Here is a 24,204-nt window from a genome sequence, read left to right as displayed (position 1 = left end):
ACAACTATTTTATAGAAAAAAAGAGAGTAAAACCCCAAAAAAAAAAAAAAAAAAAAAAAAAAAAAAAAAAAACCTCATAGTGCTTCTTAAAGTTTTACATTAATATTCTCACAAAACTATAACTAGTCTGTTTTTTTTGTTGTAAAACTCTCAAACTTTTATTTATTTTTTGGCCATCATTTTTGATCTTCGTCTTGAGCTTGCTCTTCTCATGTCTAAAATACCGTTGGTATTGAAAGAGGAAGTAAGTTGTCTCTCCTTCCAACCTCGCCAGTTGTCGGCATTAAAAGGGAAGTAAGAGAGGATGCCTCTGGGACTTCTGTCCCTCAGCTCACCTGACAGTAAAGTGGCTAGACTGAAAAGATGCTATTTCCTCAAGGGAACAGGAACCCATACCAATGATTCATCTTGAAATCGGCTGGGATTCTGATATCTTCACTAATGTAACATTAGTTAATTGATCAGTTTCCCTTCATTAAAAAGCTGGATCATTTAAATATGAATTTTAGGTCAAAGCTATTTCTTAGTGGGCGTGGCGAAGGCGGTGGCGCGGAGGCCTCAGTTCTCAACACGGCTGTCGTGGGTTTGAGTCTTAGCACGTTAACTTTTGCTGCCTGTCCTCCTCCTCTCTCACAACCCATGTTCCTGTCATTAAAACTACTGAAGCCAAAAAACCCCCCCTAAAAACGACAACAAAAGCTACTTCTTAATAGTGATTGTTGTAGATTTAGATCTTAGATATAAATTGCTAAAATATGCTTCATATACAGAGAAAGAATGAAAAAGTGTGCTTGTGTGTTTTAAACTTGTGAAATGTCGCAGGGAAAGACTACTGAGCCTGGTGTTACCAGCAAAGATACTCATAGTTCCTGTGCATACACTTTCATTTATAACTGTTATTTCCCAATGTTTATTTGTTGCTGTTTTTTTCATGTGTAAATGTCTTGGCAAGAAAGAAGACATTTTGAACTATTGTCATCATTTAATCATGATTTTTGGTGTCTCCTGGCAAAGTGGTCTGTTGTAAAAGCTGATATAGAATAATGTGCTATTAACAGATTGATAAATTGCTAAATTAATCCTTTAAGAATTGGGGAATTCAGTTTGAGAGAAAAATATATCAGTATGTTAAATAAGAGGCATGTATCAAGCTTCCATGTCACGTGAAATTTAAATTGCCAACATAGATTTGTATAAGTTATGTGGTATGACAACTTGCAATTTTATTCAGCACAAAGCAACATTGTTCTTGAAGTAGCAAACATTTTGTGTGTTAACAGTTACTGTGAATATTTTTGTTCCATCTAGTAATTCAAATATTCAATTTAAACATTAAACTTTTTGGTTCTCAGGTTTAGGGAGCATACTGTGAATGAACAATACAGCTTGCAGTGGGTTTTAATGGATTTGCAGCTAAAACAACAGTGTTATCAGTATTGCAGCTGCAGCCTCTGGGAATAATAATCCTAAAATGTGTTCACGTCTTAGATCCATTTGACTGTGGGGTTTTTATTCCTGTAAATTCAATTAATAGTTTTATTATTTTTTCATTAAATAGTATTTGTTTTTGACCACCTGGGGGTGCCAAAGCAGTATCAAGACTGAAGCCTGCTTGCTTATTGTGGATGCATATATGTGTACACAAACACTGTTGGAATGCACGTAAAGAGTCTCCTTTGTTTTTATGCTCTGTTGCTTCTTGTACATTTTTATCTCATCTCTTCTCCTCCGGATTCTTCCTGATTAAGTTCACCTTCCCGGCTGCCTGGCTCACCATGTTTGACGCAGTGCTCATCCTCATGCTCATCCCTCTTAAAGACAAAGTAGTGGACCCCATCCTGAAGCGCCGTGGCCTGCTGCCCTCCTCTCTGAAGAGGATTGCTGTGGGGATGTTCTTTGTCATGTGTTCAGCCGTGGCAGCGGGTGAGTGCCCCCAACACGTGTTTTCTCAATTAGGCTATCTCCTGAGTAGGCCAAAGAACAAACCAAGAGCAGAGTTTACAACATTTTCAAATCTGGACTTCCACGGTAATGGTTTTTTTGGTTTGCTGATTATTGTCTTGGCAGGTTTTTGAAACAGTGACTGAAAATATAAGATGGAAATTATGAGAGAAAATCTGTTATTAAGCTTGCGGCTAATGATGCTTCAGTTAACTATTATATTTACCGTGCTTTATTTTTTTCAGTGGATCTAGAGATATTTTCTATTCATAAATCACAATATTATCTCCCACTCTACAAGAAAAATTAAGCCTTCAATGTTTTGAGAAGGACAAAGGTCAAATGTAGAGAAAGGCAAATCAGCTGCACTCTGTGGAGTCAACTTTAATTAAATGCTCTCCAACAAACAGCCTGTACATGGCATTTGAACAGTTTCTGTCATTAGTGACTTTTAAATATTTTCTTTCTGTAGTTGCAGGTGAACTATTAAACATGTCCTTAATTACACTTTTACAGAAGTTATTTAGAAAAGTGTGCTTCCAATTAAATTTAAAGGTAAGTCAACATCAGGTCAACCAACAACTCAATTTTGTAATATAAATAATAAGATCTAAATTGCCCGATAACATAATTCACCTCTATTAATGCCTGTTTGAGGTGTAAACTGCTTTTTGTAACTGGGTATATGATAAGGATATAATCACCTGGTTGTCATATGGTGGTGATGTGTTGTGTATCAGTCCTAATAAGCAGCATTTTTAGATGGCAAGCGTAGAGATGACTAATCAGATATTTTTGGGCAATTTTGAATCTCTATTTTTTGTTGTCAGGCTTTAACTTTTCAATTCTGAATTGTAGATAGTTCCTTTTTTTCTGGCTTCTGCAATATAAGAAATAGGAACAGAAATAGGAACAGATATTTTTCTCGTTTTTTTTTTTGGTCAATAATTAATTATACTGGGACTCATGAAGAGGTTTTTATCATTTTTTTAAAACAATGTCAAAATATTTTTTGAGACAACTACCAACTACCACTACCAACATTAGTTCGACTAGCATCACAAAACCTGTAGTGTCCATGTGTTTATTCAAAAGGATGCAAACCTTCACAATAACTGAGATTTCCAGATCATTCCATGACAGGCAGACGTTGAAACCTCAAAAGTATAAAGAGAGTGAAACTTTGCACTGGTACTTTTAGACTTCTTGTTATCTTCTGAAAGTCTTGCTCTCTCCCAGTCTCTCACAGCCTGAAGGAATCACAAACATGTTTAATTGTGTTGTAGAAAATACTTTAAGAACAGCTTCTGACATTTCTGTTCTTTCTCTGGACTTTATTTTAGATACAGGACTGTTACTGAAATTAGCTATCCTAAGCTTCTTCCTGCAGGGAAGCTTGTTGTTGGTGGCTAAAAGAGATATGGTGCGTTCAGTGACTGGGAAAAGATTAGATTTTGAAGTGTCACCAGTCAGATCCAATCAAGCTGAAAATTGTCAGAAAAATGATATTGTGTTGCTGCTTACACTTGAAAAAATCAATTTTAACTGCTTAGGTTCCTCTTTTCATTTGACCTTTAGAATTTAATATTTGTACAATTTTCTTTTCTAAATTTAAGATTTATAGATTTAATTAAATGTTGGAAAATAACATCGGTGTTGTGAAAAAACAAGACCCTTTTTGTGGCTTAATGTTCTTGAGAAGAGATGAAAAATATCATTTCATATGTACTACTCTTGTCTATAAAAAGGATCTTTTTTCCATCTGGATGATATAATAAAAGCTCTTCAGGAAAATGGAATGTGCAAACATTTACTTTCCAGAGGACTGGCCCTTTTCTGAAAGGAATGCTGCTGCAACATGTTCATTTCAACCTTTGAAAGCTTTTCAGTTATTTATTTTTTCCCATTTGGCTATTTTGGAAAAAAAAAAAAAACACTCCTTTTGCATTCAAGCTCCAGCAAAATAAAATCCAAATCTTAGAGAAAGCAATTTTGAGTTCAGGCGGTGGAGAGAAAGGGTTTAGAACGGTGGTGTAGTCTGAGCATTGGTCACAGAATAGAAGATAAACACACGACTCCGGTGCCAAACGGTTCTGACCTGGATTTTATGAGTCAAAGCAGACAACAGTATCAAATCTATGCATTGCAGTGCATTTTAAAATACAATTGAAACTCTGTGTAATAATCTTTTATCTGCAGTTCATCTGAATAGTTGCTCGTCGGACACATCCTTGCTTCACATTCATTAAGTTAGACACAATGTCCCCTGTGAGCTGCCTTACAGCACTGCTACACCTCAGTTGGCTTAACGTCTGTCCCGAGTACTTATCTTTCCTCTTTCTATTAGCTGAAATCATGTTGTTTAGAGGCCAGCGGATGGAAAGTAGTGAAAATCCCAGCGTGACACCTTTTGCTCACTGAATAGTCAGCTGAACCCATTAAATTTCTGCCCACCTCTCCAGCACGCCGGCTCTGCTCAGTGCTAGAATCACTTGTGTCACCTTGTGTATGAAATATGTGCAAATTTGTCAACAGCATTTCCCGAGGTTTCACCGAACATGTGCTGACAGATGTCTGGGCTTGAGGATAGCTGGACCACATATGCAGCGGAGAGATGGTTGACATGTTGTCAAGCACAAAGTGACTTTTTCCGAGCAAGACTTCTGCCACATATTGAGGCCAGCTTTGATTAGCGCATTTTTTTGTTTGTGGACTTATTGTGGCTCAGTAGCTTTCAGGTAGCTAAAACCTTGTTATTTAACAGCTTTGAAGCTGTGCTGCACAGGATCACTCTGAGACGTCTGATATGTGATTTTTAGTTAAGGTAAACATAAAAATAGGGATGTGTGTTTATACTGTGAGACTTGCTCTGGGCAGCCCAGCGGCCATGCTCCCTGAGATGGACGGCTGGTATTATTGGATATCCGGATTACAAGTCTACAACTCTCCTCAAATACGGCATTAAGTGTAGCTATGATAGGAGGCTGTCTCTGGGAGTTATCTGAAAATAGCCGCTGGTCACACGATAATATTAATCGAATGACGCTTTCGGGAGCAGACGCCAAATGATGACAACTGCTTACTTGTGATTATTGAACTGTCTGCAGTGTTGCATTATTTCCTACCCTCACAGATGGGATTTTAATGAAGTAGTAGGACGGAAGTCAATAAAACAAACTTAATCCCCAACAAACTACTATTGAATTACTGTATTTTTTGTTTGGCTACATATTTCTGACTTGCAGAATTGTGCTACGTTCATCCACGTTTGCATATAAGTAACTATTTTCTGCTGTCTTCTTCTTTCTTGTTTTCACCCACTCAGGTATTCTGGAGACCAAACGCCTTGAAATCGTTAAATCGAATGGTACCATAGACCAGGTGCTTGGCAAGGTTGTCTTCCATGCTGCAGATTTACCCATTTGGTGGCAAGTGCCTCAATATGTGCTGATAGGAATCAGCGAAATCTTTGCAAGCATTGCAGGTATGTTTGTTTGACATCTTGTGTTGAATTTACTTTGCCTTGTAAAAATGCCCTTTTTTATACTCAAATTCCTTCAGGCACTCCTGCCTGAAGGAATTTGCCTGAACTACATCTACTACATAAAATCTTGGGATTTTATGGAGTAGATGTAATCATAAAATATGTAGTAAATAATACATATTTTCCAACGTTTTTTTTACAAATAATATCAGTGACTTGCATGTGTTTTCAGTCTCTCAAAGCCAATACTTTGTTACATCAGCTTCTGCTGTGATAATACCTACATGTTTTTTCAGGTATTTCTACATCAGCTTAGCACAGATGTCTAAAGTTTTTGCCCATTTTTCACTAAAGCAGCTCAAGCTCGGTCAGTTTGGACATCTGTGAACATAATTTTTTCACGTCCAATTCAGGTCTGGACTTTCACTCTTGCATCCAGTGTGCGACCCGAGGGTCATTTGCAGCACCTGAACTGACTTTGTGTTAAGTTACCAGCAAGTTAGGATCTTCTTACAATGGAAAACATTACGAGGAGCACAAAGTATTCATCTTTTAGTAACTCCACTTTTTAACTTTATTCTTACCCAGGTTCATAAATGAAATTGCGATTGACACTTTCAAAGTTTATTTTGTGGGAAAAATTGAAAACTGTATTTTTTTTCCTTCTGTTTCACAATTTAAAAAATGTCTCGTTTTTGTCAATAACCTAAAATCACAATAAAATACATCCAAGTTTGCGTTTTAGTGCCACAAAAATCTCAAACAGAATAGGAATACTTTTCCAAGGCACTGCTGGTGTTATAAACTCTAATTTAACTCTGGCGAGGCAAATAAATGTTAAATACAGGATGACTGGGTGAAACGACTTACTTTTTTTGCGTTTGCATGATTTTACCTCGCACTGATGTGTTTATGCCATTTACCGAAACACATTTCAGTAAAAGTGTGTTGAGCACTTTGATTCATTGCCAGGCTCCACCAGCTAAATGTAGCTGTGGGTTGTTATCTAGAGCAAACATCCTAAGACATCAATTGATGAGTGATTATTCTGAATTTCTCGCCCTGCTGCATAACACTGTGCAGCAATGAAGCTTTTTACAAGCAAAGTATGGATTAGGAAACTATTTCACAGTTGAACTGAGGGAAGGTTCACTCCAGGTAAGTGACTCACTTCACATAATGGGTGCATTGTCCACACAGATACTGTACACAAACACATAAAACTGCACACGGTTTAATGAATTAAGCCATTCTTTCCCATCAGCTTTCAATTAGCTTCAGTGTTGACACATAAAGCAAACGGCACAGAGACATACTGAAGTGGCTGTCATTGTGTTTTTTCCTGCTTGCAAACAACACACACATAATGCTACATATATACATGCAAGCTGTTTTCACAGATAATACCACGAGTTAAACTCACATCCTCTTTCTTTCTTGACATTGGTAATATCTGAAGTACTGCACGTCAAGGCTTTTCAATATTCAATATTTTTGCTCTTTTAGTAAGAAATGTGCACATGCTGATGTCTAAAATGATTCTTTTTTATTTATTTCTGGAAAAAAAAAAGATAATTGATTGCCTTCGAACTACGTTATTAATGACTCATCATTCATCTTTGTTTATATTTGGTCTCACATTTTCCTGAGCAACGTCTGAGTCACACTAGAAATCAGAGAGGATTTTCTGATAGTAAGATGACAGGATCCCAATTGAAGCCTTTGTTATTTTCTTAGAGAGCAAAGGTTTCCTCCTTGCACACCTCCCAGAAAAAGGCATCCATTTCCACATAAACACCAGCTAGAGTCTGCAGCAGGCCCCATGATGAGATGTTAGGGGTTCTGAGGATTTCTTTTTTTTTTTTTTTTTTTTTTTTTACATCCTGCTGTCTGCTCTTGAGGTGAACTTGCTTGGATGACAGACTTGGTCATGTTGGAATGTGTTTTGAATGTCCTGTGAGCTGGAAAGTGTTTTTAATAACAATAATGTGTTTTATTTAAAGTGTCTTTCAAAACTCTCAAGGACGCTTTGCAAACAAGATAAAAACGTAGTTCTGTGTGAAGGAATCAGAGAAGTCTTTCCATCTCAGCATGGCGTTTACTCTCCCGTCAGCAGTCAGGAAGACACTAAACTAAATGCCTGAGGTTTAAACACGACAAACCTTTAAAATGCTGCGTAAGCTACGTTCTAATCATGCACGCCTGGTTCACGTATCTGCAATTTTTCTTGGGTTTTATAAGGAATAAATGGAGCGGTGTATCCTAAATTTATTCCTCAGCACCATTTCTATTACATTATAAAACCTCCGTGTTCATGTTTACCTCCAAACAACTATTTTGTTGAAGTTTTTACTAATTTCTCAGACTTTGATTTGCTATTACATCCTACACATTTAAAAACAAGTGCCCATGTATTAATTTAGCCTGTCCGCACTTCAAAGCTGGGACAAACTAAGAAGGTTATGGGTTTATTTTATTTATTGGAAATAGAAACCAATGTAGGCTCCTAACACACAGCTGAATTCCAGCATCAAGCAGGAAAGAGGGAAACATTTTGCTTTGAAAACTCATCTCCTCAGTTCCCAAAGCTTAAAGATAGATGTTAAAAGAAAAGATTGATGCAACCCAGTGTTACATTTTATCACTGTGTTGCATCACATTTGCCGGCATCAGGCTGAAAAGGGGCAAATATATTTTGGAAAACAATGACATTTCTCTTATTTCTCAGGTTTTCAATCATTATGGGGATTAATATATTTGGAAGTTATTTCCTTCCTTTCCTTTTTTTTATTTATTTATCAAAAATGACGTTACAGTGGTTGAATAGAGGGTGGGAGATTTTAAGTTCCCCTTTGTTCCTTATTTTGTCACAAAGCCAGGAGTCCTAACAGCAAAGCTTATCCAACGCCAATATATTTAATCTTTCTTCTACTCACAGAAGACGGATTACTCAGAAGCAAACAGTGCATTTGTAAGCAAATTTTTGGGGGGAATTATAGCACTCAGATCCACTTTTCACTGGGAGGTTAAGAAACATGCAAAAAAAAGTGTGTTTCTGGTTCATGCTTCACAATACATGCACTTACCCAACCCTGACTTCCTGCAGCCTCTCCTGAAGCTGCCCCCTAAATCTACTAATGTTTAATAACCAAAGAGTCCAAACAGGTCAAAATTACACATTTCTGGTTTGAGACTCCTTTTAAAACTCTTTCTGGGTATCATTTGGAAGATAGATGTTGAGTTTTCTCCTATTTCTTGTGAACCCTGGCCCAAAGTTTTTTGTGAATACCCTCTCATTCAGAGCTCAGAGAATTAAACAGCATATTGCTTCTCTGAGGCTGTAATGTGGTGAAGTAAAGAAGTGCTCTCTCATCTGAATCGCTTTTAACAGCACAATCAAAGACTGGAATACAACAGAAACAACTTTTTTTTTTTGTCATTATTCAAAGAGCAGAAATTTTGTTTGTCAGAAATGCACTTTACTGTGAAATTGTGTAGAACTTCGCTGCTGGTTTTGGGCCATTTATTTCCCATAAGAGAACAGGATTGCTTTGTTTGGAGTCACTGCTTATAGTGTTATGTTGCACTTATGTTTGTGAATTAAGTTTGTTAAGATCTTCTTATTACAATATATTAATTTGCATATTCTGTAGGGAATTCTGCCTCATTAATATTTAACATTTTTTTAAATCAATTTAAAAGATGCTTTAGTCGCCTTCATGTTTTCATATATAGTCACAAAAATATATCATTTCTAAATTTAAACTCCATGAATACTGAGATTAGCATAAATATGTTGGGTATTATGGACCCGCTGTTTCAGGCCTCTTGTAAAAAGACTGGAATCCACTCGTATCAAACACGGTTTCCATGAAAGTCAAATCCGGGCGAACAAAGCTATGCGGGTCTTTAAAATAAATGCACTCACAGTCCATCCCAGCCCACAGGGCTTACTTCAAGGGAAATTGGCAGAATTGTGACATTTATCTGGTGAAGAGGAATATTTCCCTTATGTCGTTTCCTGTTTGAATAAATTTGTGTGAAATCTCACTAGTCCCGAGCCTGGTCGGACAGAAGGGAATCTTTATGCATGAAGTTTGCCTCATCCGAGTCAGTAACTCAAAGGTGCATTGTTTTTTTTTTTTTTATAATAAACAACCTTTATAGTCACTTCCAGAAAAAGGGGGTGGGGGAGAACATTGTGTCTGGACTTCTACATATTCGTTTTTGTGTTTGTTTGTTTTTTTTTGCTAGGGAAAATCCTTTCAGCGAATGAAGGTCAAGCTGTTTATGTTGTGGTTTGAAAGCAACAGACATCGCTTTAGTATTAGATTGTCATCACAAATACACATTCACAAGATTTAGTCTGATGTTAGAATCCCCTCTGCAGTGCTGAGCTGGAGATTGAAAACCCCTACAAAGCTTTGCACTAGCTTTGTGCGTCGCTATTCAAATGTTAGCTGAGGATGTAAAGAAAAGGATTACATGTTCAGGAGACATCCGCGCTTTCCTCTGTTTAATTTAAACATGATTCTTGTGTTCTGCTCTAGTATCCTTCAGGTTCTGTATTTATTCATTAATCAATTTTACATTCTTATTTTCTTTCTCATTTGCACAAATGCCTCGTGTATCTATAACCAAGCTGGTGTGACGCCTGAGGTAGCGAGAATAGGCAAACATCTTGTATTTACCTACATCTCCTTAATCTCTCGAGACAGATGGAGCTTTAGGGCCTCATCTGAAAGATCAAATGTTTGAGGTGCTCTGAAATTATCAGTGTCAGCTTGTGGCTAGAAATACCTTCAGGGAGAAGAGACTCCGATTTTAGATTTTTCCAAAGCTCATCATTCTTTTTTTTTTTGTACTCTCGAGACATTTTTCCAGTTCCTTTTGTCAAAATAGCCACTAAGTAATAAGAGTTGCTAACCAATCCGAGCATTTCTGCCATGGAAAATGAGCTTTTCTTACAAAAAGGTGGAATAGTTGCTGTCAACAAAACTGGTTACATTACAAGAATGAATAAAGACAAATATTTTATCCTGGTTTATTGTCTTTGAGAGGAACTTTTCAGCACAAGGGATATTCGTGAAGCACAACAGTATAATGTAAGTTTTAGTTGTGTGCCTATCCTTCATCACCAGTCCTTATCAAAATTACGTACTTTATATATTTACCAGTTTATCCCATTTGGTTGCAGGTCTGGAATTTGCCTATTCTGCAGCACCCAAGTCCATGCAGAGTGCAATCATGGGGCTCTTCTTCTTCTTCTCTGGGATCGGCTCGTTCGTGGGCTCCGGTTTGCTGGCCATCGTTTCTCTCAAGTCGATCGGCTGGATGTCTTCCCACAAAGACTTTGGTGAGACCCTGAACCAAGCAACAGATCAGCCTCTCTTTGTTTTTTAGAGCACATTTCATACACGAGGGAAACGTAAGGTGATTTATATCAAGTAGGTAATGGAAGAACATACAGGGGTGACAGAAAGAAAAAGAAAAATAGCTGATAGAAAAATAAGTGAAAAATGAGTAAAGACGGATGGTGTTGTTTGAAAGGACTGAGGAAACTGGAGATGAGTAAAACAAACTCATTCTGGAATATTTATGAGGATTAAAACTAAGTTTAGAAGTAATGATAAGAAGAATTTACAAAGTTGAATTATCCTCAAATTTGCAGTTTATAAAATAAAAGATGTCATTACTCCAACAAAAACCAAAAACTTAACTTTTTGAACATCAGCTTAAAATCAAACTACAAGTGGAATAAAGCTAAAACTGGCCTCTTAAAGTGTTGCTAGCATTTTGTGAATAAGACATCTTAATTACTGAGAGTAAACTAAAAGCCAAATTTGCTTTTTATGATGTCAGTACCTCCGATCTTCAGGCTCCCTGTTCCTAAAGAGAGGAAAACCGTGATTTGTGGAATGTATGTAAATATTAGCATAAGGACTTTGGTCTTTGATGATTTTAGGTGTCGTAAAAACAGCTTTAAGAATAATTTGTCATGTGAAAATCAGCTGGTTGTCTGAAACGTCATGTTTTAACAGTAGGTATGCAGATCTATTTTTATGACTTCCACTGCGAATATTTTTGATCCAGCACCAAATCCAGTGGATGTTTTAGATGTGTGTATTTCTTCCATAAAATATTTAGGTGAGACAACTGAGATGAATCACCAAACTCTGCTGGGTGTGTCAAAAATAACTGCAAAAGAGAGAGAGAGGAATACAAGACTTAGTTTTTATCAGACATGTTTTAATTCTCAGGCTGTATGGAGGGGTAGTGCTGAGCAGTGTTGCCTTGTGGGAACAAGGTCAGCAAGGTTGAAATCCTGGTCTGGGCTCTCTCTGTATGAATTTCACGTTCTCCCTGTTAGCTTGTGTTAGCTCTAAGTACTCTGTTTTCTCCTACACCCTACAAACATAACTGTGAGGTAAACTGGCCTCTCTATGCTTCCTTCAGTTATGAGACTGTGTGTGTGCGTACCTGGTAGTTTGTCCTGTGTACCTGTGTGTTGCCCTATGACCTGTCCATGCTGTGTCCTACCCAGTGACCACCTCCAGTGGTCATTGGGTATCAATGCCACCCCGAAAACAAGCAGAGATATGGATATTCTTTAATCCATACTGATCCAGTTGACATTCTGCAGCTAATTTATAGCTGAAGTGCAGAAGGAGAGCATCACCATTTTTCAATTTTCTATTTTAGGTGTTTTATTGTATCAATAAGCATGTCAGACTAACTACAAAAGATGTAAATCTGTCAGACTGGTAAAATGAATAGCCCTGTGGTGGCAGCAGATGGATGGCCTCCCTTGCAGGTGGAGACTCCCAGTCCAGACACACTTTTTTTTTTTTTCCCTGAGCATGTGTTGACTAAGCCGGAGCTGTAAAATGTTTATCCACAAACACCTAATAGCTCATTAATAAAGCGTGCCGACAGGTTTGGGAGCTGCTGCTGAGGATGCTGGGTCTGCTTCATAAATCCATTCTCTGCTTAGCCTCATGTCACTTCAGGGGAAGTTTAACTGAAGCCAGATTGCCTGTTTGGCTCTCCTTGCTTTCCAAAACAAGCCGTTTAGAAGGTGAGCCACAGAAATGGAATAAAACATCCTTCCGGCCACTGATAAGAAACACATGGCACAAAGCTTAGACGGCAAGTACAGTCAGAAATCATACAGTTTTTTTTTTCCCACCATATTAGAGTCTTCCACATCGCTCAGCTCTGTAGGTGGAATGGATTCAACTTATTTCCATGGCTTCGGGCAAAACTGTGTGCCGTAAACAGCATCTCGGGTGAGCTGTGCTAAGTTGTACTAAGTTGCACGGTTCCTGAAGACAGACAGCAACATTAATCACAGGCTGGGGGTCTGATTACATAGCCCAGCCCTTCTTAAGTAAAGCTGTCCCTGGAGCGATACATGAAGATGGCAGGGCTGGTTTGGCATCACACTGGTGGATGCTCAGGTCTCCTGTTGTGCTCTCGCTCCATCGTCCTCCTTCTCTCTAGAGATGCTTAATGTCAGACAAACTCAGCTTTAAAGTTTCACATAAAAAGGCATGACTCGATTACATTACCACATTTATATATATATATATAAAAAAGCACATCTAGGACTTTATTTTTTTCCCTTTATATTTAACCAAAGTGACTCCATTCTAAAGTGTTAAGAATTGTAGGATGAATTTGCATCAATAAACTGTTATTTCTTATGTGTTTCTGTCTGGTCACATTAAAATAGAGCTACAACATGTTGTAAAACGCTGCTGTTCACTTTTTCTCATCTTGTTACATGATGACACAACCTCACACAATGCATTTCATTGGGATTTATGCGACAAACCAGTGGTTCAGTGAAAAACAGTCGATGCTGTTTTCAACAGACTTTGTTGCTGTTTTCATGTAAGAGAAGAAATAAAACAGTAAAACTGAGAAGTTAAAAAAAACTCAAATCATGTAGCTCCAGCTCAGAATTGTTTCACTGAAATTATTATCGACAATGCACCACAGAAAGAAAATTTTTCTTCAGCAACAGCATAAATTCACAAACTGAAACAGTAAGAATAACTTCAATCTAAAAATGTCAAGATTCAGCCTCCTGCCGAACGAAACTCTGCAGACACATTCAAAGGTTTTTACTTGATAAAAGTAAAACTTTTATCAAGTAAACTTTTGCTCTCTATTCCACAATTTGATTTACTTTCTCACTTTATCACAAATAGTCCTAGTAAGATGCATTGAAGTTTGAAAAGTAGTGGAAAAAGTGAAAGAGATGAAGAAACTTGCAAGACACAGTAAAAGGGGTTTTCATTTTAGTCGTTCTGGTAACGCTTTACTTGAAGGGGTGTGCATAAGACTGACATGACACTGTCATAAAAATGACGTAACATCTGTCATGAACATAAAGAAGTCTTTATGAATGTCTGACAGTTGTCATGAAGTGTCATTTGGTAAATAATGACAAAAAGATGCAAAATGCCAACTTTGCATTAAATTATCATAATGTTCAAAATCATGCAAAGTTGGCACTTTTAATGGACTTTCAATGCAACTTTGCATTAAAAGTGTCAGTATTTACCAAATCACACTTCATGACAACAGCCATAAACATTCATAAATACTTCTTTATGTTCATGACAGATGTTATGTCATGTTTGTGACAGTGTCATGTCAGTCTTATCCACACCCCTTCAAATAAAGTGTTACCGTAGTTCTTCTCATGTTTCATGGACTTCTCTTGAAATGTTTCCATAAGATTAACTTGTATAAATGTAGGTGGAGTTATATTTAAAAAAAAAAAAAAAAACTTGACCTCATTTTCTATGGTCTTTTCTTTAAAATCTTAGTAATTTTTAAAGACAGACGTGACAGATTTTAACTCTTAGCTTACCAAATCCCACCAGTTGCAGGGTAGGTTTGACTTTTAATGGCTCCTCATTGGAAACAAGGCTTGTCTGCATTTATTTAGCTGTGTGCTAACTCTTATTGTCAGCTGAAAAGCTCATATGATCTGTGTACACTTGTTTCACCGCAGCTCAGCAGAGAGCGTCTCCTCGACAAACATAAACAGCTGTTTTCTTTCACAGGTGCCTGCCATGCCCTCATGTGTTTGTTTGTCTCTGCGCTCGTAAATTGTAGGTTCAGCTCGTACTATGTATCCCCCATCTCTGCGGGCTCAAATACATGCAGCCCTGTATTTTATTGCATTTCCCTAACATATTCAATGCAGTGACTTCTAAGGACAGCTTATTTTCCATATTACACAGCAGTATGTGCTGCAAGGGAAATGAACAAAAGGAGACTAAAGTGGCAGAGGGAAGATGTGGGTGAAGGTTTGCATCTTAATCCTGAATGTGTTGGGGAAGGAAATCTATTTGTAAGCAATAAGGGATTGGTTAATAAGAAGCTAAATATTTAGAATTTTATTAATGGACACGTTTTTCTGGCTTGGAGAGAGATTTTCATTGTTTTTGCATGTTTTTTTTTCTATGTCAGATATAATTAAAAAAATCAAAACTCAGAGCCTTAAATCAAAGTCATAGTGACACTAGTGATCCTTTTTAACCTGCTGAGATTTTATTCACATCAATGTACATGCATGTGTGAAGCTTGCCTCGGGTAGAAAGGGGAAAGACGACTCTAATCTGTAGTTCTTCAAGCTTTTCAAAATGCAATTTGAACTTAAGCTGTTTTTTTTTTTTTATTCTGTTTTTGAACAAATGTTCTGCTTTTTCTGTGCGTCGGCCCATGAAAGCATAGTTTGCGGTGTCCCCAAACAGCACACAGTAAATGTTGAGGTACACAAGTACACACAAGTAGCTGAATTCATGTCTTTAGGAAATGGCCAAACATCCTGATGCAAGACCTAAGAGATGCATCATCATTCAATTAAACATCAAACACTTTTTTTAGCTAGTATCTCTTTAAAATGTAACCTTGTTGGTGCTGTAATGCTATTTATATTTTTCATGCATTCAAGTAAATGGAAAAATTATGTATCTGCGACTGCCTGGTGGTAACAAAATATCTAAGGTTTTATTGAAAATGGGTTGCTGTTATGTCTAGACTCGACATTGGTTCATGTTTTGAGTTTAGGGGCCCTTTTATGCTGCAACTGGAATGGAATGGCTTTATCAAACATTATAGGCTTTACAAATGATCAGATACTGTACTAAAAATGACTGCATACGGATTGAGTAAAAAAAGAAAAGCCTCCAAAGTAAAATTTTGAAAGGCATTCATAAACTCTGTAAAAATGCTGCTATAAACCTTTAAAAGATTTGAAAAAACCTATGAAGAAAGCGGGGAATAGAACAGTCTTCATAGTGGAGCAAAAAGTATATTTGCGCTGCAACATCTGCTTTCAACCTTAAAACCCATATTCAACCCTTCAACTGTTTCTTCTCGCTGAATAGTCATGCATCCCGTTCTGTCACTTCTTTCCTGTTTCTCCACTCCACCTATTCTTGTCGAAACAGTGTGCCACCATTTTATTTTCATAAGTCAATCAGAGATTAACCTTTTGCTCTCAATACAAAATGATCCTTCATACAACAGCAGGCTTTGTGTCTGTGGGAAATGGGTTTGCATTCTAATTTGCTTCCCTTTTGTTGGAAGTATCACTCACTCAAAGTGGAGGGTTTTTGTGAACGTCTACAGTCACAAGACAGGAAGTGCCCTTTTCCTTGGCCAGTTTCCAAGTCCTGACTGATGTTATATCAGATGTCTGGGACGTGTTCAGATATTCACCGTGGGCTGACATTCGCACGTCCTATTGGGTCACACTCAACAAAATGTCAGGGTTTTAATGGAGGTTTTAATGTCAGATCTGACAATTTTAATATCAAGACTTGCTCCTCCTAAAGGGACTGTATGAAAACAGAATTTTTCTTGTCTGCTCAGAAGACGTGTTGGAGGTTACAGAGCGCACGTAAATATTTTTTAGCATGTGGCCAGTTTTGAAAGTTTACCATCAATAATAATGATCCAGAGCTTGTGGACGACTGAAGAAAATAACCATATTTATAGCTGAAACAAACGTGCATTGATCCCCCATGGTCTCATTCTAGGACAGAGAAAAGCATCAAAGGCACTGCAGCATCAAGATATTGAGTTGTTGTATTGAAGGTCTGATCCATTGATCTGTTGTCAAACATTAAATTGGTATTGACCAGCTTCATCTGGCTAACATTGTCTGCACAAAGTCACTCTCAGGTAAATTGACCCAAAAGTTTATAACAGTCAGATATTTGGTAAGCTGAGCCTCTTTGTTGATGCATTTGGTTTAATCACAAGCTTGTAATTTTCTAACTCCACAAATGTCAGCAGAACCTCTGAGCACCGGTGGAAATCATATTTCTTTCACTCTTTTTTTTTTTTTCCTCTCGTTGTTTTTTCCCCTCCTGCTGGGGACTTGGGTTTTAACGTGCCTGTCAAATATTTATGGCCTTCATTACAGTTTTCTGCAGTACGTCCTCGATTGGTATTTTACTAGTTTAATTAATCTTCAATAATTTTTGAGTGCATTTGGCAGTCAAGTGGGCCCTGGGGGCTGGACAGTGAAAGGAGGAAACAGGTCGGGTTTAGTCTGCAGGAAAACTGCGGCAAGAAACTTAGAAAACTGAAATCTCACAGAAGTTTCAGAAGTTCTGCTAAAAACCTTGAAGAGTTTGGTGCTTTTCAGCTGCTTTTCTATCTGTGAGTTTATGTCGAACTCGGCTAAATAAAATTGACTTTTAATTAAAAAATCAGAGTAAAAACAATTCCAATGTTAATCAATAGTTGTTTTCAACAAAGTCACCAGTGCTGTGCTTATGGGCTGCCTTGTTTTTAGTACTGTGGACTACAGTCTTTTGACCGAATAATATTTACAACCTTTCCTATGCCATCTCACAAGATTGAAACATACAGACAGAGGGATCTTTGGCAATTAATCTTTTCATGTTTATCTAGAAAAATCGTGCACCATTTTTTTTTTTCATTTGGTAAAATATTCTTGTATCATCATGAGATTTTATCTTGCTAACTCAGACCGAGGTGATGCATTTTTAGCTTAGTAACAGAGTTCAAAAAGGTTTTTTCTCTTTTCCAATTAGAGCTACTGGCTATTAAACATGTGCAGTGAGAATTCAGTGGCAGCTTAATGTAAAACTTCCTTAGGACAAACAACCTTCTCTTTATGAGGCGTTGATATGTGAGGATGAAACTGAATTCTAACTACTTTCATCATTTTTGATGAAATCTAAAGCAGTTTCTTAAGAACAATTCTTCTGATTTCATTAAAATATTGCAAATTAGTTTAGCAGATAAATGTTAAAGTGTACCACATTTGCTGATATTTCACACAAGTTCTTACACGAAACAAAACTGTTTCCATGCACTCTAACAGGGTTCCAAAGGAAGAGACACAGGCCCGCAGCATCACAGATCCTCCACCATAGATAACTTCTCTTGCCTTTTGTCTATGAGCAAACCCAGCTGGACTGTTTGTTGTAGAAAAGCTTAATATTGTCTGACCAAAGCAAATTGTCTCAATAATGTTTAGCAAACGCTACATGTTCACGTTTGTGATGGCGGGATTGGCTCGCAGATGGTGATGACTGGTTGTTATGGAGACATTGTGAGCAGAAGATGCTGAAATTCTCCAACACTGAGCTTTTGGAGATTTTGTTTTAGCCATCCTTAGCATCCTACCTTTTGTGTGTGGTAACAAAATAAGCCTGGGTTCTCATCTGGCGTAGTGGCCTTTGGCTAAAACAATTGGTTTTATGTCAGATTTATTTTTTTAAGAATTAACAGAACGTCATTGATTATTAATTAGACGTTCCTAAACAGTAATCAGTTTCAAAAAGTAAAGTATAATTTTTTTCAAGGGACTTAATATGTTGTTTTTAGTCTTTTACTCATTCATGCCGTCCTTATTTATCTGCAGAGCAAAAGGAGTTCATCTTTGGTATAAAAAGATTATAAACAACTCCTGTTCATCAGTCTGCATACTTGATCCTGTCGTTATTGCTTACTTTTCTTAAAGCACAGCGCTTCAGTAAACTAACTGCAGCAGCAGTTGTTTTCCTATCTGTCAAAGAAAAATTGACTAGAGAAAAACAACCATTCTCAGTAAATGTGCATTGTCTTATCCTCCATGAATTATTCAAGCGCTGCTTTGGTTTTTTGATCTGTTTCTGTGGATTTAAACCTTTGATGGATTAGGATGACAGCAGAGTAGGTGAAAGCTGCAGCAGGGGTCAGAGTGTATGTCAGTTTTTTCTCCTCTTTTTTTTGTTTTTTTTTTTGGTCTGACTTGCCAGTGATTTCATTTATGCTCTGGCAGGGTTTCAGAGTCATCAGCCAGCTCTCTGTTCCTTGATCAAAGCTTTCACACTATAGAGATGCCCCAGTGCACAAAGCATTGACAGAGAATCACTCCATTTCTAATTATCTCCAAGAACATGCAGACAACAGAGAGAGGGGAGGGAGGAACATCTGTAAGCTTGATAAGCGTGGTGACATTATGGTGTGTGATCTGCTTCACCAATCGTAACAGATCATGCAAAGCAGTCAGACGCTTGGTTAAATTGACTAAAACCTTCTCTTTGATGAGTCAAATGTGCCCTGTTGAGTCATTTACAGGAACATTCTGCCTTTACAAGCCTGAGTCTAATGCAGTAATTTAGGAGTGTTTGGTTTAAAATGTACACATTTAGTCATTGCTGTGACATTACAGGTGTTTTCACACCTGGCCGTCCGGTAGACCCGGTTCAGTTGAGGACCAAAATTGCAACAGTTGCTACATTTTCAGCTGGTGTGGTTCGGTTTCGTACGGCACTCAGTCAAATGATCCAAACCAATGGAAAATCCTGTTTTTACCCCCTGACCTGTCGGGGCACTGCATGAAGAACTACTCAGGGAAGCGACATAAAAACCTCGGAAGAAGACATGAATGCGACTTCTTTCTTCACAAAATGTGAACAAGAATGGAGCATCGTCAGATTTTAGCAGGTTGCAGGATCTCGTTTTTGTGAAAACACGACCCATTTCTCCCTCTGGTGTTAGATTCTTGCATCTGTTTTGGTTCTTTTAACCCAGAATGCTTTGCAGTGTAGCTCGTTTCCTGCATTTGGAGCGGTCTCGGGTCCTCTCGCATCCACGTATACATATGAGCCACTCCAGAGTTCCCTTCAACCAAACAGAGACCTGTATAGTTTATAGGCGGACCAGAGTTTGCATTTTTGGTTCACATCAGAGTTCACTTGCGCGTTCACACCTCCTGTTGTGTTTCTAGACAGACAGATTAGATTAACATGGGAAAAACAGTGCTGATGTCGATGCACCCCAAGTCTAGAAAGGTAGATTTCCATGTGTATTCAGAAAGACTTTTCTGCATTAAAATCAATTCAAATAAACTTATCAATTCCAAATTAATCCTAAATGGCATGAGTAGTTCTTGGATCATTGGGGTCAAATAGGATTTCTTTCAAAGTAACGTCTGTTTGATGTATCTTCAAGATATTAAGAAACCAGTGTAACACATTAAAGTAAATGAAACATCTGTAACCAGCACAGCCAAATGAAACTTAAATATACTATATATATATAGTATATAAAGTGTGGCAAACCAGTCTTTGCTTACTCTTGAGATAGAAGTTGTTACAGAACTTTATATAGCAGGAAATCTTTGTTCTTTAATTTGTTAAACTCATTTCAACATCTGAAGACAGCAGGACAGATGCTGATAATTCAGAAGCCTCATATTAGACTAACTAAAGAGATACCATTTCAAATATCTGCCTCCTTTACTTATATTTAATTGCCTTCATTTTGCATCATATAGGTTCAATCGTCTCTGTTTCAGTTCTTTGTGTTTGCCATTAATCCAGGCGCTCACAGCGCTCCCTGTCATCGTCCTTGGGCTTGTTAGCATCCTGCATCATTTTTCTTTATTTGAACAGTGTACAGATGGTTGTAATATGCTAATTGTGCCACTAGACATGACTAAATATGACACACTAAACTCTCCAAAGTTTCGGGACTAGTAAGAAAAACACAAAATGCAAGAAAAAAAAACTAATTCCTGTGCAATCTGTTCTGTTATTGATGAACAGTCTTTGAAAAAGTCCTGAGCTGTAAGGCTGGTGACCGTTAGGCTTCCAGGTGGCTCAAATACACAGAATGAGTGTTGAGAACTGCCTTCATATCTAATCAAAGTCAAACCTACTTTTCTGTCTCCAGCTTTTTATTTACTGTGATAACCCTCTTTTTAATAGGAGCTTTCTGAAGGAGAGGCTTTATTCCCGATCATGTCGTTTTTGAGCAACAGCTTTCTTGTGTCTGTTGGCTGCACCGCACCTTAAATGACCTTTTGGAAACAAAGACGTGATTTTAGGCTGCACAGTAAAAAGTCTAATCTCCTTTCCTCTGCATAAGGCTCTATTTGCAATAAAGATGATGCCCTTAATACAGAGCATCATCTCATCCCGTCAGCTGCAACGTCAGTTGGTCTGCCTCGCATGGTCAAGGGGACAAAAGCAGCTCTGAGACCAATCCAATTGTCTCCAGTGAAGACAATTGTATTGCTGTCAGCCTAAAACCCCCAGAGTCAAAACCAGTGTTTGTTTGGAATATTTCTCCTGAGCATTGCAGGCTGAATCAGGGCGACGAGTTCAGGAAACATTAGGACACTTAGCAGCTGCTGGCTGAAAGCTACAAAGCCAACAGGAAGAGGTCAATTGGGAATCCGAGCCATTAATATTATTATTACATTTTATCCGCACATATCGTCTCCGTGAGATCAACTATTTTTCCTTATCTACAGAGTCTGCTTTTGCCGTCCTCCCTGTGTACGAGTAGTGTTTCGGTGAACAGTCGGTTTTATTCTCTTTCTATATTTTTTTGTTTTATCTCATCCCGGTCCCATGAGGAAACAAACAGGCCTTTAAAATGGATGAAAGACTGTGTGACTCAGATCACAGCTGAGGATCCATGTTGCTCGTGTTATTTTTTTTTATTCTTCCGTCTCACATCATCAATAGAGCCTTCCTGTATCAGCGCTGAAGTGCTGGGTCAATTGTCTTCATTTTCAGAAGGTTTAACAGTGACGAGACAAGCCCCTCTCATCTGCTCCCCTCGCTCATCCTTCAGCTCCCGTTGGATCTTGATTCCTGACAGAATCGTGTTTTCCCTGACGCTCTCACATCAAGCCTGCTCTTTTTGTTGTCTCTTAACACATATCAGCTTGCCACGTGCGTCAGCTGTTGGCATTTTACCTTTTTGTTTTGGAATCTCTTTAAATGTGCGACAGCACTTGACACTTTGGTTGTACAAATTAGTTTTTTTTTTTTTGTTTGTTTTTTTTTTTCTTGTTTGTATGTGTGTGTGATTTTGCTTTTTGTCACGTTGCGCCTCCAGAATGCCAATTCGATTGTCCCTCCAAGCTAATTTCCCTCGTGTCGTCTCCTGCAGGCAACATCAACGGCTGCTCCCTGCACTACTACTTCTTTCTCCTGGCGGGGATCCAGGGTCTCACCTTGCTCGTCTTCCTCATCGTTTCTGTCAAGTATGACAAGCAGAAGAGCAGAGCAGGAAGTCAGCGCCAGAGATACTCCTCCTCTTGACCTTTGCACCCATAACACCAGCCTTCACCTGTCACAATGCCAAAAAGTCCTGTCCAATCAGTATTTACTTATGATCCTATAGCGCTCTGGGTTGTTGTTATTATATTACAACTATACACTTATTTATGCTTATTGTAGCTCTTTTGATTTGGTGTTTCTTGTACAGTGGTTGTTTTACCTTGACTGAGTGAGCTTTCAGAGCAGGAGTCCTGATTTCTGCTGAACTCCCCTTCTGCTGCGTGTTTACTCCTGTTGCCTTTTCTTTCTTTTTTTTCTGATCATTTGCACTTAACTTGAGTAATGGTGCCATAAAATATGATATTTTCATGTTTTCTAATATAACGAGAAAGCCGACTTGTTTTTACGTGTTGATTTTTACTTCATCCCTATAAAGACATTTTATATCTTAAATCTCAGTCTTTACAGTGGCTTAGTACTTTTACTAATTAAGCTTTTGATTCCATTATGATTCTTTGCTTAGTATTTTTAATCCGTCTTTTATTATTTTTTTTTCTTTTACGAATCCTGCTACGCAATCTAATATTAAAAGCAGAAAATCTTAAACATTTGTGTGCCACCGCCTGTGAATGCTCTGCACACATAAAATGACAAGAAAGCCATACTATTAAGTCCACTGTAAATCTTCCATTAACACAGTTAATGTCTAATTACAGCTCAATGTGTTACAAAATTATTCTCTAATTAGAAATTAACTGTTAGAGTAACCAGCGCACAGGAGCACACACGTTAAAATAATGTCATTACTTAGTAAGTCACAGATCCCGTTGTATTTGTTTTTAAGGAATTTTCTGTTTTTGCTGTATTTGTAAGACTGTGATGCTTTTAAGTTTGATACTGTTGTATAAGGATGTGTGTGTGCGTGTTTTGAAACGTCATATTAAGTAGAGAACGAGCTATCGTAACAAGTTTTATTATGAGGACACTCAGGGCTTTAGAAATCATGTGAAGTACTGAAGAAATACTCCAGGAAATATATCGCTGCCTTTGGGAGCTCTCAGCTGTTTACTGTCAGTGTAAGTAAAGATGCAGCAAATATAAAAAAAAGCACATATAAAGCAAGAGGTTCACTTCCTCTTCTTGATCGTACGAAATGGCTGTTGGATGGATTTTCGTTTGTGTTCATTTGCCATATGAATCTAAATCGTCTCTGTCTTGTTTAACTGCATTTTGTCACAGTGCCTTTTTCATCTCATTATTTTTAAGACTGACTATACTTACTTTAACTTTACCCTTTGAAAATGCTTCAAGACTGAAATAGTGTTTTGTGTTTCTATTTATGCTCAATAAAGTCTATTCCATGGATGCATGGTTTTGTCCATCCTTTACCTACTAAAAATGCATTTTTCAGGTTTGGGAAAACTATGGAAAAATGTTTATTTTTATAGATTATTTCCAATTCCATTGTCTAAATGTTGTATCTATCTATTGATTAATCTGCCTTCCTCCATATTGCCATCCACCCATCTATAAATAATACATCTTTATTCATCATATTATTCCTTAAATTCATATAACTTTCAGAACATAAAAGTCTGACAGAGCTGCTAAAAGGATTTTTCTTTTACCACTGTGCTTTTTTAATATATGTATATATTTATGTTTCTGCTCTGCCAAGCCTGTGCTGCCTTAATGCAAGCTTTATAGCCACTGGGTATTACTGAAAAATTTATATTCCACTTTATTTTTCAATTTGTATATTAAAGATGTTTATTCCTACATTAAACAGCACTGCTCGCACAGAACATTATCAGCATCGGGAATCAATAATGGAGTAAAGAGCTCATTCAGGCCCCACATTTTAAATGCAGACAGGGATGGAGATACTGTTCTTTAATCATGGCATGTGCCTTCAAAGTCTGCTTTCATGATTAGGGCTGTGGCTTGTATGTCCTAAGGCAAGCTCAAAGTACTGTAGAGTGCCTTAATTATTTATATTACAAAAAAGCACAGCCTATAGCGGGCAGTGAGGAAAAATGTTGTTAACACAGAGGTGTAATGCTGGGTTTTGTATTCCCTGTTGGCTAAAGTCAGCATATTACTTCTTAGTTTCATCAGGCACCCGCTGAAATCAACGTCATTGTGGATCATTTTTTTAACGTTGAAGCCTCCCAGCCACCAGGCTCGGAGACAGCCGTTTCCTGTTTAATTTGGTCC

The 24,204-nt window shown here is 37.7% G+C and overlaps 1 protein-coding gene across 1 annotated transcript in view; it reads left to right on the top strand.

Annotated features, from left to right (window-relative positions):
- slc15a4 (solute carrier family 15 member 4) overlaps positions 1–23,352 on the top strand; it is a 37,557-nt gene extending 14,205 nt beyond the window's left edge. Inside the window, exons 6-9 of the mRNA XM_015054186.1 lie at positions 1,749–1,923; positions 5,267–5,425; positions 10,623–10,781; positions 21,878–23,352. Coding sequence (XP_014909672.1) covers positions 1,749–1,923; positions 5,267–5,425; positions 10,623–10,781; positions 21,878–22,029 — 645 coding nt within the window. The 3' untranslated portion in view covers positions 22,030–23,352. The remainder of the gene's footprint in view (positions 1–1,748; positions 1,924–5,266; positions 5,426–10,622; positions 10,782–21,877) is intronic.
- The last annotated feature ends 852 nt before the right edge of the window (positions 23,353–24,204 follow it).

This window comes from Poecilia latipinna, unplaced genomic scaffold (assembly GCF_001443285.1).
Source record: "Poecilia latipinna isolate Pla-1442-1.1 unplaced genomic scaffold, P_latipinna-1.0 Scaffold1234, whole genome shotgun sequence".
NCBI classification, from domain to species: domain Eukaryota; kingdom Metazoa; phylum Chordata; class Actinopteri; order Cyprinodontiformes; family Poeciliidae; genus Poecilia; species Poecilia latipinna.
The sequence above is the reverse complement of the archived record's forward strand: the minus strand, read 5'-3'. Positions and strand labels throughout refer to the sequence as shown.